Genomic DNA, 18,706 nt, shown 5'->3' with positions numbered 1-18,706 from the left:
TTCCTTAATTTGGAAAATATAATTCATATTCAATATATATTAATAAAAATATATTAGATCAAGCTTAAAACTGAAGATAACAACCCCCACACAACAGTATTTATCACAGTTTTTTCCAATACATTTTCAGGTAATTATTTTTAAAATCCCATTGACTTCCAAGTAATTTTTGAACTCTATGTCTTGAACTACCACAAATATTTTTTATGGATTTCTAGGTAGCCCAGGTGCTTCAAACATATACTTCACCAAATTATATGCAAACTACAAACTATGATGACTAATATTTAGCAAACTACTTATTAGAACTTTCAAGTTATACCCATTTTCTATACTTATATTGTAGAAACTATACTATATAGTATATAGTATAGAAAATATATGTAATTATATTTCTTACTGCCATGCCAGGAAAAGAAAAGAAATATAAGACAATTGCTTATGGTACATAACGGCACTGTTGTGCTACAATTAGTGAAATTATAACACATAAATGGTATGGAAGAACATGTTCCAAATTTCCCTCAATACTTATTCTTCATCAAAGAACAACATTGTTGGAGAAAAGTATTGCAGGTGTTCCATTAGTCTCTAAATAAACCAAGATATGAGACAAAATTATCCTACCTAGAAAGACAGAAATTAAAAGACAGATTCTGCACATTTAAGAATTGATAGTACCATCTTCAGATGGGAGTTATAAACTGAGTTTGATGTATTATTACACTGTTAATGTCACAAGTACATAAGTCATTCTCTTCCAATTAGTGTTCTAACTGCCTCTCTTACGTCTTTGTTTCTCAGGGTATAGATGAGAGGGTTGAGGCTAGGTGTGACAGCAGAATAAAATAGGGAAATAAACTTCCCTTGATCTTGAGAATTTTCTGTTGGTGGCTGAAGATAAATGCAGAGAACTGGAATGATAAAGAGGGAAACAACCATAAGATGGGCTCCACACATCCCAAAGACTTTCTGACGTCCAGTATTTTACTGCATCCTCAGTACAGCTTGAGCAATGGCACCACAGGATGTTAGAATGAGGACAAGAGGTGTGAGAACAAAAATAGAGCTTGTGACCATGAGAGTCAGCTCATTAGCATGAGTATCAACACATGACAATTTCAGGAGTGCTGGAACTTCACAGAACAAGTGATCCACTTGGTGATGTCCACACAGGGGTACCCAGAAGGTAATGAGGGAATGGAGTGCTGAGTTAATAAAGCCACTTACCCAGGAAGCCACAGCTAAGGATTGGCAGAGTCAAGGGTGCATGAGGACAGCATAATGCAGGGGTTTACACACAGCTGTGTAGTGGTCATAGGACATCACCACCAGCAGGACACACTCTGTGGTTTCCAGAGCAAAAGCAAAGTAGAGTTGAATCATACAAGCAGCATATGAAATGGTCTTCTCTGGGTCCCAGAGGCTAACCAGCAATTGGGGGCTGGAGTTGGTGGTGTAGCAGAGAGGTTTAAGAAACGAGAGGTTTGAGAGGAAGAAGTACATGGAAGTGTGGAAACAGGAATCCAGGTATGACAGTATGATGATGAACAAATTACCTATCAGTGTCATCAAGTAGAATATAGAGATTTCAACAAAAAGAGCTGTTTCCAGGTTAGGCCAATGAGAAAAGCCCAGTAGAATGAAGTATCCTTCAGAAGTTCCATTGATTTTTTCCATTGTTGTTTTCTGTTACCTGAGGAAATAAAATCAAATTATCTCAAAGAATATAAGAAAATGATCCAAGAATCATAGGGACATGGAAAAATAAAGAAAAAAACAACAGTTTTTAAAAGCCTGCCACTGTTGAATACTATGATAAGTAGGGCATTAAGTGAAATTATCTCAGTAATTGAACAATAATAGAATCTTGAAGTTCATATTTGATATCAATGTAATAGTAAAATATATTGGTGAAAACTAAAGTACTGCCTATACCAGTATATTACTTAATAAATATAAAAAGGAATGATGCCTTTAGGAAGACAAAAATGGATACAAAATTGGTAGATGATAATTTGACAAGGAACAGGTTTCTTACATAGTCTAAAATATCTGTTCACCATTTACTAGGTAATACAAAGTGAAAGATTGTAATTTTATATTTTTTAGTTGCAGAACCTGGTGGACATCCCCATAACCAGGTGATGAGTGTCAGCATCAACAATGTTGAGAAAAACCAACATTATGGGGATACTGATGTGATTCTCTCAACAGGACACAATACTGCTTCAGTCATATTACTGCCAAGAATGCAAAGACTAATTCTAATAATGAACAAACTTGACCCATCTTAAAAGAAACAAAACACTTTACCTGTACTCCTCAAAAATGTCAAAGTCAATAAAAACAGTGACAATTGAGAAACTGGTTTATGATAAAGGAGACCAATGGGGCACAATAGCCTAATTTGTGATTCTACAAAAAAGATCTACTAAAAATTATTGAGACCATTGGAAAAATGTAAATATAGACTATTGATTAGATAAAATTATCTCCCCATTAAATTAGCTGATTTTTAAGTGTACATATTTTACATAAAATGCTGTTCTTTAAAAATTAACACAAAAGACACTATGTTGGTGGAACATAGCCTCTCCAATTCATTCTCACGTGCTCCAAAAAAATAAAAATGATGGATAGATAGATTGACAGATAGCTGGAGACACAGACCAATAGATACATAGGTAGATGATAGAAAACTAGATGAAAAAAACAAAGATTTTCAGGGAAACAGTTTACTAAGGCACAATCTAGGTAAATGGTACATGGTGGTATATTGTACCACTTTTTCTAATTGCTCTTTAAGTTTGAAATTTTACTATAAGAACATACAACATAATTTCATTTACCACATCCAGATATTTGTCTTTTTGTAGAAAAGAAGCAACGCCAACAATTTAAGTTAAAATTCATTCTCAGGTGAATTTTAATTGGTATGTAAATAGTAATTGAAGAAATACCTAATTTAGCTGAGAAAGATAACTTCCATGAAGCAATATTTGTTACCAAACAGAATTTTTGTTACCAAATGAGTGACGTCAGTTTTCTTTTCAGCATTTTTAGGTTAATATCATTTATGTGACAATAAAAACCATGATAATTACAATCCTGTTAATCATACATATGGTTGAAAATACAGGAGGAACAATTCTTAATTTTGTAATGATATCAAATTATTTATATAGGATACAAGATATTTAGATTCAATTAGATGTGCTTATAGAAAGAACTTTATTATCTTATTCGTGCATTTGGACCCAAAGCTACTTTCTAACTGTAAAATAAAACACAAATAGAGATAACAAAATGAGACAAATCTTACAATAATTTAAGAGTATTAATATATGAACAAGATAGAAATCTTGATAAATGAATATTCAAATGATCTGTAAAGATTGTATGAATCTAAATTTGGAAAGAAAAATTTGTAGGGAAAAGAACAAAACTCACTGACAGCACAGACAAAGAAAAGGTATGGAGAGGAACCTGGTGATAATACTTAGAGTTGGAAGAGGGCATCACAGGGATGAGAAATTGAAACCCCTGGTCTTGAGGTCATTACATGATATCTTTTTCTCTAGGATAATAAATGTTATGGTATTTAAATTCTAAGCCCAAGTTCTAATTACTACATATTTAGAAATTTTTAGTTTAGAGCAGAACTGTGAATATCTAATGAAAACATAAAACAGATTAGGTCATTTAATATATTGTAGGTAATGAAACTTACTTTTGGTTTTAAAAAATAACACATATATTTGTGAATCTTAAGTAATATCTTTTCTCCTGCAGTTTTTCAATCTGCATCTCAAATATTAATATTCCCTTTTGTTATATAGTTATTTTAGCAATGTATACCCCACCATTTAAGTTTCCTATTTTCCTCTGAATACATGGTCTCCTCCCACTTTGCCATATCCTTTTCTCCTTTCCTTTCTTGGCTAATGCATTCTTTCATGATTCCTCATAAGCCATGACAGAAAAAGAAAAAGGTTACCTCAGAGCCACCGGTGGTTTCCTCTTTTTGTTGTTTCTTAGTTGTTTATGTTCTATAAATGCACCTCTAATACTAAAAAGAAAATGTTGGGAGTAGCTGAATAAGTGGGTTTCAGCACGAAAATTTGAAGCATTCAATTTGGCTCCAGTCTTTAATACTGCTCAGATTTAGTAATTCCTAATGATATTGGTCATGAACAGAATAATTCACCAGTTGTTACACTAGCCTAGAATAATAGCTTCAACTCAGAAACTCTCCAGTTTAATCAGTGACTACACTTTAAAAAAAAAAAACTTTCCTAAAAGTTACAACTGAATTCAAAAATAGCAATAATCAAAGAGTAAATCACAAGTATTTCTTCACCATAGACCACTGCCATTTGAGGGATAATGGTAATTTTCTAAAAGAGTGTTAAAATTTCTTTAGAATGGGAAATAATACATATAAAAAAGTTTGGGCCTAAATGTTACAGTTATTTTCTCATAGAGAGGTATTTTTCTTTGTCTTTTACAGGGCTTCCATGACTTAGTTCATTAACTAAAACAAAGTGGCAGTTGTGAAATAACTTTATACAGTGCATGAATTTTCTTGACTATTTGTACACAAGAACATAAAGATGGGGAACTTGAGATGGGGAAAATTTCATTTTTTCAGATGCAAAAACTTGAAAGTAGAAATCTTATGTTTTAACTTTCTTATTAGTGGAAGGGAGAGAAATAAAGATCTGCTCCAATGTTATTCTTATTGGCTGTGGATGACTTCTCCACTATAGGTTTAAAAGTTAGCAATGTGGAGGGAAAGGGGTTGCTTTTCCTATCTCTTTTTTTTCCAGACAAAACCTTTTGATCTTGATTGTATTACTTCTTTCATATTCTTACCTAGTACTCAAATGGTACTGAAACAACTTCTTTCAATTCTATCATCCTATGTCTGTCCATGTTCCCTGTATGTCATCTTCCTTATGTATACTTCATGTGTAGAAGATTTGAGTTTGTTGATTTTCTTGAAATCCCCAGCATAAATTCTTTCCTACACCATAGATTATAATCTACAAAATCAAGTCAGTAAAGCAAAGTCTTAAAGTTACTTCGCTTTACTAACTGTGATTATCATTGCTACAGAAGAGAAAATCCTGTGTTTACTTAAAGTATTTGTAGCCAGAAGGAAAAACTCAGAGCCATCAGTGTATAGGGGATTGATTCTTAGAACCTTTGGGCCTTTGTGGAAACAGAAGAAGAATGTGACTTAATTTCCTTGACTGGGCCATACGGGTGGCAAATCCCAAGTGTCAATTAATGCTTTTTGAGACTTGTCTTGGTTATCATACTTTCACAGGAATTTGACTACCATGATACCACATCATTGTAGGAAAATTACAATGAATTTGCAGTCTGACCTTCACTGAGAAAAATGCTGAGCAGTGTCTTCTAAGAAGAAAAGGGGATTTCTATAGTTACCTTAAATTTCTTCTGCAAATTCTCATCCTGCTAATGGCTAAAATTGGAGGGATAAATTGTCAACTATCACATTTGAAGATGGAAGAAGGCATGAAATAGTAAAAAATAAAGAATGAGAGAGGGAGATCCAAGATAGCAGAATAGAGGTCATGTTCCTGGCTCCTCTGTGGCATGAAAACAATAAATCAGAGAGGCAGATCCTCTGCAATGTGGGTGAACAAATAAAAGCAGGGAGGGACACATTACTGGAACATCCATTACTGGATGTAATGGATCCAGGAACACATTACTGGACATCCAAAGCAGACCGGGGACACAGGATATTGGACATAATAAAATGAGAAAAAAATCCCCAGAGGCACAGCTGCCACAGACTGTCCAGAAGCTCCAGCCAGAGTTGTCCCTCCATAAGCATAGTAGAGGGATAAGGGAATTAAAATAACCTGCATTTTGGGGAGGCCAAAGGTGTGTCTGGGTATGGAGCATTTAGAGACCAAGGACATTGTCAAGCAAACTCAAAAGATGCACTGTGCAAAATCCACGCCTGGGGAAAGAAGCCTCCATCTGTCTAGGAGCAGAGGACAAAGGAAGGAACCATTTTGCAGCTGCAGTGCAGGGGTTGGTGACTAAGGAAGCTTATTCTTGGCAAACCCAAGTTTGACCAGAAATGCAGGCCCAGTAAATATACACTGCACATTATAGGGTGTGCTTAAGTGACCAGAAGAAATCAAACATGGAGAGAGTTTTACATATGAGACAACATGACCTCTATTCTGCTATCTTGGATCTCTCTCTCTCGTTCTTTATTTTTTACTATTTCATGCCTTCGTCCATCTTCAAATATGTTGCAGAAACTCACCTAGCTCTATTCCTCCCTCTCAAATCTGATTATTTGCAGGACCAGCTGGGAGAGATGCATCTGGCTGGGAACTCAGAAGGGCAGGGGCTGAAGAAATTGTTTGGAGACTAAATCTGGGACCAGGAAACATGGAGTCTGCAGGTGATGTAAGCAACTAAGAATTGGTTAGTCCAATACATGAATGGAACCCAGGGGGAACCCTAGGGTAAAGACTTCCAGCATGGACCAGCAACTACTGGGCATTGGAGGTGAGCTAATTTAAAATCTCCAGACCAATTAGCATTCAACAAAGAGTCCAGAACCTTCCTAAGCCTAAATCCTGCCTCCAGGAACTCCATTGACAGGATTACATCTCTCACTTCAGCAATGCTAAGAGTGGAGAATAACTCCAGAAGACTCCACCTAAAACTGCTGAGAAGAGAAGCTGAGAATATTTTGAACTCCAATGGAAAGAATTTTTAAAACTTTTCATGAAGATTTTTCTTCTTTTCTTTTTCTGTTTATTTTGTTTTCATTATTTAATTGTGACCTTAATTGTACATGGACATTTATACAGTTTCTTATTTTTTTCTTCTCACCTCTAGCATTATTGAAGCCAGTTATTTTACATAAATTATATTTTTATAAACTAGGATATTTGATTAGTATATTTTAGTTCCATTTTGTATTCTTTTGTATTTTTTATTTTTTTAAAATTTTGCTTTATATATATATATATAATTTTCTCCTACTTGTTTCCCTTAATTTTCTTTTCTTCTGCTAACAACCAATGTCTATTTTTCTCTCTTTTACTCTTCCATTAATCTTCTGTCTTCTCTCCTCCTACCTTATAATCATCACATCTTATATCATCTCTGTTCTCTCTGTCCATCATCTGAAAATGTAAACCCTTTTGCAAACTTGCTGTTCTTATTATAGGCAGTAACTTATCATGGCATTTCTGTTTATTGTGATAATTAACATTGTAGGCATTGTGGTAGAAACTATTTGATTTAATACTATAAATGGTGTGCATTCATTGTTGTTGTTATTATTTGTCTCTCCCTAAACAGTGAGATACTAGAAACCTTCAAGGAAACTTCAAGTTCACAGTGTAGAAACTCTACTGACTCAGGACCATACTTTTAGATGAGTAGACATAAAAAAACAACAACATAAAAAGAAAAGGAGCAAATCACACCAAGCAAACGAAGATACTCCAATAACAGAGTTCATTAACACCACAATGGAAGAAATGTCATAGAAGGAGTTTAGAATGTACATGGTTAAACTGACCTATGAAATAAAGGATAATGTAAGAGAGCCAATATAGGTAGCAAATCTCCATCACTTCAATAAAAAGAGATTATGAAACAAACAAACAAACAAATAGAAATCCTTGAAAGGAAGGAAATGACAAACCAAATAAAAAATTGAATAGAAAGCATCACCAATATGCTAGACCACTTTGAAGACAGAACCTCAGGCAATGAAGACAAAATATATAGTCTTGAAAACAGAGTGGACCATGAGGAAAATCTGTTAAGAAACCATGAACAGAACTTCCAAGAAGTATGGGATAACATGAAAAGACCAAATTTAAGATTTATAGGGATAGATGAAGGTGTGGAGATACAAACTAAAGGAATGCACGATCTTTTCAATAAAATAATATCAGAAAATTTTGCAAATCTAAAGAATGAAATGGAAACTCAAATACAAGAGAATTACAGGACACCAAATGTGCAAAATTACAACAGATACACATCAAGACACATTATAATGAAAATACCTAACATAGAGAATAAGAATAGAATTTAAGAGCTGTGAGAGAAAATATCAGATTACCTATAGGGGGAAAACAATTTGGATCTCAGGTGATTTCTCAACCCAGATCCAGCTTTGAAGCTGGGTGGTCCTGGAAAACATACCAAGCTCTAAAAGAAAGTGGATGGCAACCAATAATCCTATATCCAGTAAAATTAAGCTTCAGCTTTGAAGATGAAATAAAATTTTTTCATTATAAACAAAAATCAAAAGAATTTGCAACTAGTCAAAGCCTGCACTTCAGAATATTCTCAACAAACTATTCCATGAAGATTAAATGAAAAAAAAATGTGAAAATCAACAAAGGGAGGAATTACACTAAAGGAACAGTTAATCAAAGAAGAAACTAATTCCAATTTATAAACTAGAAATAAACTCAAATGACTGGGAATACAAATCATATCTCATTAATAACCCTAAACATTAATGACCTAAACTCATCAATCAAAAGACATAGACAGGCAGAATGGATTAAAAAATAAGACCCAACAATATGCTGTTTCCAAAAGACTCATCTTTTAGGCAAAGATGTTCAGAGACTAAAGGTGAAAGAATGGGAAAAAAAATATATCACTCACATGAATTGTTCTATCTTCATATCACGTAAAGTGATATCCAAGCCAAAGTTAATCAGAAGGGACCAAGAAATAACCTTTCATATTGCTTAAAGAATTATACATAAGCAAGACGTGACAATCATAAATATTTATGCCCCAAACAATGAAGCATCTGCCTACATGAAACAAACCCTCCTCAATTTCAAGAATCAAATAGACCACAACATAAGAATACTGGATGGCTTTAATACAATTCTCTCACTACTGGATAGATCTTCTGAACAAAAACTAAATATAGAAGCTATAGAACTAAATACTACAATTAATAATTTAGACCTAACAGATTTATATAGAATGTTTTACCCATCAATGACATAATACACTTTTTGCTCAATAGCATATGGATCCTTCTCTAATATGTACCATGCTATGTCAGCTATCACATATGTTGGCATACAATTGTAATATTGCCTTAATTTATTTTAACATCTGTACGGTTATTTTGATAGCTCCTTTTCCATTGATATTAATTTATGTTTTTTTCTTCCTATTACTTAATTTGAAAATAAGTTGATTATTATTCTAGCTTCTTTCTGATACAAGTACTTTAAGTTATAAATGTTCATCTGAGTACTGTTTCATCTCAGAAATCCTAATATTTTAAGCTTTTATTATCATTTAGATGAAAGCACTTTTTAATTATTCTTCTTGTGTTTCTTCCTTGTCTCTTCAGAGACATTTATAAGTGTGCCATTTAATTTTGAAATAGTTGATGTGGGGGTGGCATTTTATATATCTTAAGGTGATTGATTTCTAGTGTAATAAATCATGCAGGAACCACAGTCTGCAAGGTTTTTAATTTTTTTAAAAATGTAAAGAAAAAATAAATGACTGAAATAACTGTCTCCCAAACTGTCAAGTGAATTATAACTTCAACAGAGAACACGTGGAATGTGGCCTTTTAATTGCCTGTATAAATGCCCCTTGTTCCTTATGATGGCCAGAATCACAGCATTTGGGACAGGAGACCCCTGTGTTTCTCTTTTGCTAGAAAATCAATAAACTTTCTTTTTCCTTTTTCCTAAAAACTGTGTCCTTGTTATTGGATTGGCATCAGGAACAAGTATTGAGCTTGCGGTAACATATCTTCATATATTTGATATTATGCCACATGCCTCTGTGCCTCTGTTCATGTTTCTCCAGTCTTTTTTCCTCTTCATACTGTATAATTTCTATTTATCAATCTTCAAGTTCATGAATTCTTTCTTGTCACCTCACCTCTGTTTTTGAGATACTTAATTTTCTTTTGACTCAGTTTTAATATTTTCAGCTCTTGCATTTCTACTTGGTTCTTTGTACAGATTACATCTCTTTGCTGATATTTTTTTTTATTGATTGTTCAAAACATTACAGAGCTCATGATATATCATCTTTCATACATTAGACTCAATTGGGTTTTGAACTCCCATTTTTACCCCAAATACAGATTGCAGAATCACATCTGTTACATACTCACATTATTACATAATGGCATATTAGTGACTGTTGTATTCTGCTACCTTTCCTATCCCCTACTATCCCCCCTCCCCTCCCCTCCCCTCCCATCTTCCCTCTCTACCTCCTCTGCTGTTGTTCAATTCTCTCCCCTTTTCCCCCCTCCCCCTTGCCCCTCATAACCTCTTATAATTTTGTGTATCATTGAAGGTCTCCTACCATTTCCATATGCTTTCCCTTCTCTCTCCCTTTCTCTCCCCCCATTCGTCTTTGTTTACTGTTAGTCTTTTCCTCATGCTCTTCCTTCCTGTTCTGTTCTTAGTTGCTCTCTTTATATCAAAGAAGACATTTGACATTTCTTTTTTAGGGCTTGGCTAGCTTCACTTAGCATAATCTGCTCTAATGCCATCCATTTCCCTGCAAATTCTATGATTTTGTCATTTCTTAGTGCTGCATAATACTCCATTGTGTATAGATGCCACATTTTTTTTTATCCATTCATCTATTGAAGGGCATCTAGGTTGGTTCCACAGTCTAGCTATTGTGAATTGTGCCGCTATAATCATTGATGTGGCCGTATCCCTATAGTACGCTTTTTTAAGGTCCTCAGGGAATAGTCCGAGAAGGGCGATAGCTGGGTCAAATGGTGGATCTATTCCCAGCTTTCCCAGGAATCTCCATACTGCTTTCCAAATATTATATTTTCTATTTAGACTTTTTATTTAATGTAAGAATTTTGCTTTGTTGCCCAGGCGGGGCTCAAACTCATAATCCTCCAGTCTCATCCTTTTGAGTACCTGGGATTGCAGGCACTCATTACTGCATTATTTAATATAATTCTGTCCATCTATGCTCTAGTCACTCAAAGATTTTATTCATATTATTTTAATTGGTTTCTCTCATTATAGAACTTTATAGAAAGATCTACTAAATACATACATGCTTCTGTGTTTGGTTTCTTGCACCCTGTACTACATTGTCTGCATTCATCCATGTTGCTTTGTGAATCAATCGTTCATTCATTTCTCTTACTCCTGAGAACTGTTATGCTGGTTAAGTATACACAAATTGTTTTCTTGTATTCTGTTGATGAGTAATTGATTCTGTGATCTTAAAGTATGCCTCCCTCAATTTTCTGGCATTACTCCAAGGACAAGATAGGGCCTGCTTCTCTTCCTTTCAAGTGTGCATTGCACCTAATGACTCACTTTTAACAAACAGAATGTGGCAGAAATGATGGTGTGTGACATCTAAGCCTAGGTCATAAGTACCATTGTGACTTGTACATGTCCTCTCTCTTGGATCTTCAGTCAGGGGAAACTATCCAAGCAGTGGCTACAGAGGTGCATTGTGGGGGTGGGGTATGTGGAAACTAAGGTTATCCAAAGGAAATAAGCAACAAGTGAGTGGGACATATGTAAGATGAACATTTAGTCTCATCCAAATCATGTGTGGAGGGCAATTGGCTAACATCTTGACTATAGACTCCAGAGAAACCTAAGCTGGAATCACGAACTGTTCAGTTGCTTCTGAGTCTCACAGAAAACAGGAGTCATTTCCCAAGAAACCCACAGAAATTGGGAGACAATATGTGTTGTTTAAAGCCATTAAGTTTTGGGGGGGAATTTTTTTATGCAGCAATAGATGGATGGTTAGATGATTTCCTGCTTTTACTGTTATAAGTAAATCTGCTATGAATTTTCATGTACAAGTCTTTTGTGATCATATATGCTCATTTCCTTTTGGTAAGTACCTATGAGTAGACTTTGTGTGTGTCACATGGTAGCCATTTTTGTGAGTGAGAAGTGATATCTCATTTTTAATTTTACTTTAATAAAATTTGTAAATCTCAGGTATACAACATGATATATATGATATACATAATTATATACATATGGTATATTATGTATGTAATATATATGATCACTATATAGTATTATATATAATATACAATTATATAAACAAGCTGTGAATCGATTATATATGATTACTATGGAAAACAATATGTCTGCTTATCTAATAGGAACAACGTCTTCACTGAAGCATCCTGTTAAGCATCATATAGCCAACGTGATGATTTCCTTATTCTGGGCTTCTTGGTAGAGAAGAGGGGAAATATTATAATTAAAATATAGTAATATGTTGTTAAACCATGGGAAGATGTTTGGAAAAATTAATCATTAGATATTTTCATCATTATGTGAACATAATAGAGTTTATTTATACAAAGTAAGATGACTACCTCATATCTAGCAGATAAAATATGTGGGATCACTATTATATAGGTGGTTCATTGTTGACCTCCAAATCATTATGCACCATATAACTGTGGCAAGCTTTCCTCCTGATAGTCCTCTTTTATTATAATCTAATGAAAACTTCTATTAGTGATTATAGTATGACAGTAACTGTTTTCATCAGATTGACAGGATGCCAATTCTATCTGACAGTAACTGTTTTCATCAGATTGACAGGATGCCAATTCTATCAATTTTTTTTTTTTTTTTGGTACTGGGGATTGAACTCAGGGGACTCAACCCCTGAGCCACATCCCCAGCCCTATTCTGTATTTTATTTAAAGACAGGGTGTCACTGAATTGCTTAGAGCCTCTCTGTTGCTGAGGCTGGCTTTGAATTAGCAATCTTCCTGCCCTCAGCCTCCTAAACCCCTGGGATTACTGGTGTGCATCACCTTGCCCAGCTTCTATATTGGTTTTAGCGAAAACAATTGCATGTATTTGTATGAGGTGATGGATTTGGTTGAGTTTTAGTTCCTCTTCCCTGTGGATAAAAGCAGAAAAGGAAGGCAGAAGAGGATCAACAAAAGAAGGAGAGTAGAGACAAATGATCTTGAAGAGGAAGGAAAGAAGACATATAATGAATTGAGTGCTCATGTCCCCTCAAAATTTATAAGTTGAGCCTAGGTGTGCTGGTGCATGCTTTAATGCCAGCAATTTGAGAGGCTGAGGCAGGAGAATTGCAAGCTCAAAGCTGGCCTGAGCAATTTAGCAAGGCCTAAGGCAACATAGTAAGATCCTGTCTCAAAATAGAAAAAGAGCTGGGGATGTAGCTCAGTGGTAGAGCAGCATAGATTCAATCTTCAGTATCAAAATTAAAAATAATATCAATGGAACAAATTGGACCAGGTGTTGTGGGATACCCTATTGCTGAGGAAATAATTCTGGAATGGAGCCAGGTCTCATGAAATTCTATATCTCAAATGTACAGGGCAGGATGCCTCAAGCTCCATTACAACCTGGAAAGCACTAGGAAATGTCTCAGGACAGCCTCCCAGGGGAGTTAGGAAGAGAGTGAGAGATGGTCTTGAGGCAAGTCCTAGCAATCTGCACATCTTCTCGTACTCTGTGGGAATTAAAAGCATCCTTCTAAGTCTCAGATTATCTGTGGCTCAAGCATTTGCTTGCATGGCCCATGTAAATATGTGTAAGGTTCTAGAATGCCATGATGAACTGGTTCTCCTACAGTGATGTGATAAATGCAGAGAGATGACAGAGCGAAAAATGGGCATGATACATTTAGGGAATCTTTAGAAGGGAAGGCAGTAGAGAGAGGATGGCGAAGAGAGGAAATATTAAACACTGATGGTAAAAATCACTGAATTTAAGATGTTTTTTGAAGATATTTGTCTTCTCTTCATTGGACCTCTGTCTCTCTCTCACATACCACATGGTTATGCTTAGCCTCTACACTGGCTCAGGCAAGTGGCTTGGGGAACTTAACATTCTTATAAATCATGAAGAAGGTCTCTTGACTTAGAAATGTACTTTAAGCAGCTCACCCTCAGCTCTCCCTGGAATCACCTTCTTTCCCCAGCAACCTCCTGAATGCCCTCTTTACCTCCTTGTTCCTCAGGGTGTATATGAGTGGGTTAAGTGAAGGAGTACCTACTGCATAGAAGAGGCCAAAGAACTTGCCCCTCTTTTGGGCATATGGATTTTTGGGCTGGAGGTAGACAGCAATGACTGAGCTGTAGAAGATAGTGACAACCATAAGATGGGAGGAGCAGGTCCCTAAAGCTCTTTTCCATGCTTGGGCAGAGTTAATCCTCAGCACTGCCCAGGCAATGGCACTGTAAGAGACAAGGATGAGGCTGAGAGGAACCACCACAAAGATGACACTGGACACAGCTAACTGGATTTCATTGTAGGTGGTGTCTCCACAGGATAGTCTAATCAGAGAAGGAACTTCACACAAAAAGTCATCTATCTGCCGGTGGGGACAGAAGGGCAGGTGAAGAGTGGGTGGTGTCTGGACTATGGATTGGGCCAGACCCATAACCCAGGCCACAGCTGCCCGTTGCCTGCATAGTCGAGGGTGGATGATGGTGGCATAGTGAAGGGGCTGGCAGACAGCCACATAGCGGTCAAAGGCCATCACTGTCAGGAGGATGCACTCAGTTGTTCCCAGGGACAGAAAGATGAAGAGCTGGATGAAGCAGCCCAGGAAGCTGATGGTCTTCTTGGGGCCCCAGAGGTTGGCCAGCATCTGGGGGACAAAACTTGTGGTGAAGCAAAGGTCCAAGAAGGAGAGGTTGGAGAGGAAGAAGTACATTGGAGAGTGGAGCCTGGGGTCCAGCACTGACAGCAGGATGATGAGTGTGTTGCCCACCAAGGTGAGGAGGTAAGAAGTTAAGACAACCACAAAGAGAATCTTTTCCAGCCCTGGGTGTTCAGAGAAGCCCAGAAGGAGGAATCCCAATGGGAAGCTTTGGTTGATCATGGCCTATTCCTATTCAGAATTAGAAGGATAAGATTATCAAATGAATGAGCTCCAACCTGTTTTGTAAAAAGTCAACTCAGATACTTGTCATGTCATATTAAGTGGACATTTCTCCCCTCCTACTCTCCCAGGCTTCCATTACCTGGCACATCACCATCCAGCATCTCTGTTCCCTTGTTCTTCCTGGTCAAACCTTATCTTGTTGGAGGACAGAAAGCAGCAATATGGTAGCAATGGTTGGAAACTTGGAACCCTGTCCTGTTGTCTCTGACTTACTGGCTAAATGCAAATGCAACTGATATGCAACATGTGCTAATTAATTACTCTTCATTAATTCTGGAAAAACTTATTGGGCATCTATTTTCTTCTGAATACTGTGGTTATTCTGTGCATCCAGAAATAATTAGTGAAAATTTGTTTGTTTGTTTGTGTATGATCCTGGGGGTGAAACTCAGGGCCACAGGCATGCTGGCTAAATGCTCTACCACTGAAGAGCATCCATACCCCAAAGAAATCTTGTTAGAATTTCACTATTATATGTATGTATGCAGGGTTGTTTTCTACTCTGAGGCATAAGTATCCTAGGATCATTTTATTTTCAGGGATGACAAACATTTAATTGATATTCAAAATACATTTATATATAGACAAACTTCCCTTGAGTTGGAGATTGCTATTAATGTATTTTATACTTTTCTTCAAAAGAGTAATGTTGAGACAAATTCAAATCCATGTTAAGAGGCTCTGATGAAGAAACAGTCTGGGAGCTAAAGGATAGTGCTTCAGACTGAATCCAATTCTTCCTGAAGAATTTTCATTCTGAAATCAATATTCCCTTCATCATCCTTTTTTTCCTCAGCCTGAGCTCAAGATAGTTTGCATGGGAGAAAAAAATAATGCTTTTCCCATTTAGGACTCCAGCTTGATGTAAACTGAAATGCTTGTGGAACAGATTTAACAACAGAATTTTATTTATTTATTTTTGTTACTGGAGATTTAACCCAGGGACACTTCATCACTGAACTAAATCCTGAGTCCTTTTATTTTTCATTATGAGACAGGGTCTCTCACTACATTTCTGAAGCTCTCACTATATATTTTTTTCTTTAATTTTTAAATTTTATTTGTTTTTATTAGATATTTTATTAGACAGTCGAGTGTCTTTTGACAATTTATATACACATGGAGTATAACTTATTCTAATTTAGATCCCATTCTTCTTTTTTAATTTTATTTTTTTTAATTATACATAAGAGTATAATATGGGGCTGGGGATGTGGCTCAAGGGGTAGCGCACTTGCCTGGCGTGCGTGCGGCCCGGGTTCCATCCTCAGCACCACATACAAAACAAAGATGCTGTGTCCGCCAAAAACTAAAAAATAAATATTAAAAATTCTCTCTCTCTCTCTCTCTCTCTCTCTCTCTCTCTCTCTCTCTCTCTCTCGCCTCTCTCTTTAAAAAAAAGAGTACAATATATTTTGACATATTATACATACATGGAGTATAACTTCCCATTCTTGTGGTTGTATATGTTGTGGAGTTTCACTGGGCATGTGTTCATATATGAACATAAGAAAATCATGTTCTATTCATTCTACTTGTTTCCTATTCCAATCCCCACTCCCTTCCTTTCATCTTGTTAATGCTATATTTCTAAGAATGGCCTTGAACTTGAAATCTTCCTTTCTCAGTCTCTCAAGTAACTGAAATTCAAGGTGTGTCATATGGTGCTTGGCAATTTTCAACAAAACTTCAAGGTAAACAAATTCCAGACTACAGAATATTTAAGTTTTATGTTCCTTTCCCTAAGGCAAAACCATCTTCTCAAGGAAATGATACAGCCATAATTTTTGCAAATTGTTTAAGGCAAGGGACTACAGCTCTGCCTGTGCTTGTGCTTGGTCATCTAAGAACAAGTGCGGCTGGTGTGGTGGTAAATGGCATGTAATTTCAGCTCTTAGGAAGGCTGAGGGAGGAGGATCACAAGCTGGAGGCCAGTCTAGGCAACTTAGTGAGACCCTGTCTCAAAATAAAATAAAAAGGACTGGGAATGTGGCTCAGTGGTTAAGCATGCCTGGGCTCAGGGCTCAATCCCTGGGCACATGCACACATGGGTTCGCACATCCACACACATGTATAAACATGGAGTGCCCTGCTGTGTAGCAGTCCTTGAATACTTCAGGATGATACTCTTGGTTTTAAGAGTTAGTATGGCTGCAGGCCCAGTATGAGGCAGTATGAAAGAAATGAGTGCACCTCTGTGGGGACTTCACACTCAGTGAGACCTACCTTGAAAGAATTAAACAGGACCATGGAAAAGGCTGGGGGTTTCATTGTGCAGTGACTCAATGTAGAGGGTTCATGACAAAAACCACCATGTTCCTTATACTAGAATTTCCTTGTTGCTCACAAATCTGCAAGTCAGCATCACCCATGCCCCTGGCTTGCACCATAATGCACATTAGAACCCGCTTTTGTTTTCAGTGGAGCCAACCAGAGGCAGAATATATTTATTAAGAAAGAGACTTTTTACACTCTGTATAATGGGACTCCATACACAGATCAGCTAGGTGGTTTTGTCTCTTCCCTGTTTAAAAAAAATAAAAGTTAATTAAAATTTGTTAACCTAAGAGCTTTCTCTACAAACAACTCGAATCTCAACATTCTATGCAATATAGGCAAAATAAAGCAGAAAAAATGCTGCCAATTATTTTGTTCTGGGTCATAGTGGAAGAAAAAGATCCCTTTTCGGGTTTGGGGTTGTGGCTCAGTGGTGGAGTGCTCCCCTAGCACGTGCAGGGTGCTGAGTCCATTCCTCAGCATCACATAAAAATAAAATAAAGATATTGTGTCCAACTACAACTACTACAAACAAAAAAAAAAGACACCTTTTCCCCTTCAGATAAGACTACATCACTAGAAAAATAATACATTGAGTTGCTGGTCATGGTGGACATGCCTGTGATCACAGAGACTGGAGAGGATGAGGCAGGAGGATCTCAAGTTGAAGCTAGCTATCCTCAGCAATTTGGTGGGGCCCCAGGCAACTTAGTCACTGTCTCAAAAAAAAATGAAATATATGGGGATGTGGCTCAGTGGTTAAGCACTTTGGTTCAATCCCAGGTAAGAAAACAAACAAGCAAACAATAAAAAAACACTGCATTGAGACTGGACATTTTAAGTAGAAATTTGAATTTGTTTTAAACTGTCTTCATTCTATTAACTATTTGTGACCTAAAACATGCTTGATATAAAAATTCAAACCTTCAGAAAAATTTTAAGGGTAGCGTGGAGAACTTCAACACATCTTTTGCTTCAATGTTATTAGAATGTGCCACTTTTTATCATTGCATTTTTCTCTTTGCATTTGTAATTATATTTATTCTGTGTCATTGAAGAGTGGATAGCATATATAATGCCTCTTCATTGACTCATGATCTTAGGAAAACAAAGGTTATTTTTCTAAGGACAACAGATGTTGTTAAAAGTCTACACAGTAAAGGAGGCATCAAGGAAAGCTTTTTGGAGGAAGGGACATAAATTTTTGCTGTGCAAACAGTGGGGGACACAGATGGCGAACTCACAGACAGGGGTGGGATGACAGCCTCCCTGCAATTAAGAGGCAGGAACTAAGGGTCTTCTGAGCACAGACGATCTTAGGAAGACCAATGAGGTGAGAGGTGGCAAGCTAGTTGGTGGTCTGGTGGGCAGAAAGTGTCCTGGGATTTTGTGGCATGGCATGCTCACCTCCCCATCCCGGGATATCCATCCTGTGTTAAAAGACACCTTTCAT

General features: G+C 36.5%; 1 protein-coding gene and 1 pseudogene across 2 annotated transcripts; both read right to left on the bottom strand.

The window, feature by feature from the left end:
• Nucleotides 1–750: 750 nt before the first annotated feature.
• On the bottom strand, nucleotides 751–1,680 carry LOC308649030 (olfactory receptor 2J3-like; annotated as a pseudogene). The gene has a single exon. The product of its transcript is annotated as an olfactory receptor 2J3-like (transcript).
• A 12,294-nt stretch (nucleotides 1,681–13,974) lies between these two features.
• On the bottom strand, nucleotides 13,975–14,913 carry LOC308649021 (olfactory receptor 2H1; the record flags this gene model as incomplete). Its single annotated transcript, XM_081294293.1, has 1 exon — nucleotides 13,975–14,913. One exon carries the CDS (start codon nucleotides 14,911–14,913, stop codon nucleotides 13,975–13,977), a length of 939 nt encoding a protein of 312 aa, XP_081150419.1.
• Between the last annotated feature and the right edge of the window lie 3,793 nt (nucleotides 14,914–18,706).

The sequence above is a fragment of the Spermophilus citellus genome (genome assembly GCF_964194105.1).
Source record: "Spermophilus citellus genome assembly, chromosome: 5".
NCBI lineage: Eukaryota > Metazoa > Chordata > Mammalia > Rodentia > Sciuridae > Spermophilus > Spermophilus citellus.
This window is presented reverse-complemented; position numbering and strand designations above follow the sequence as displayed.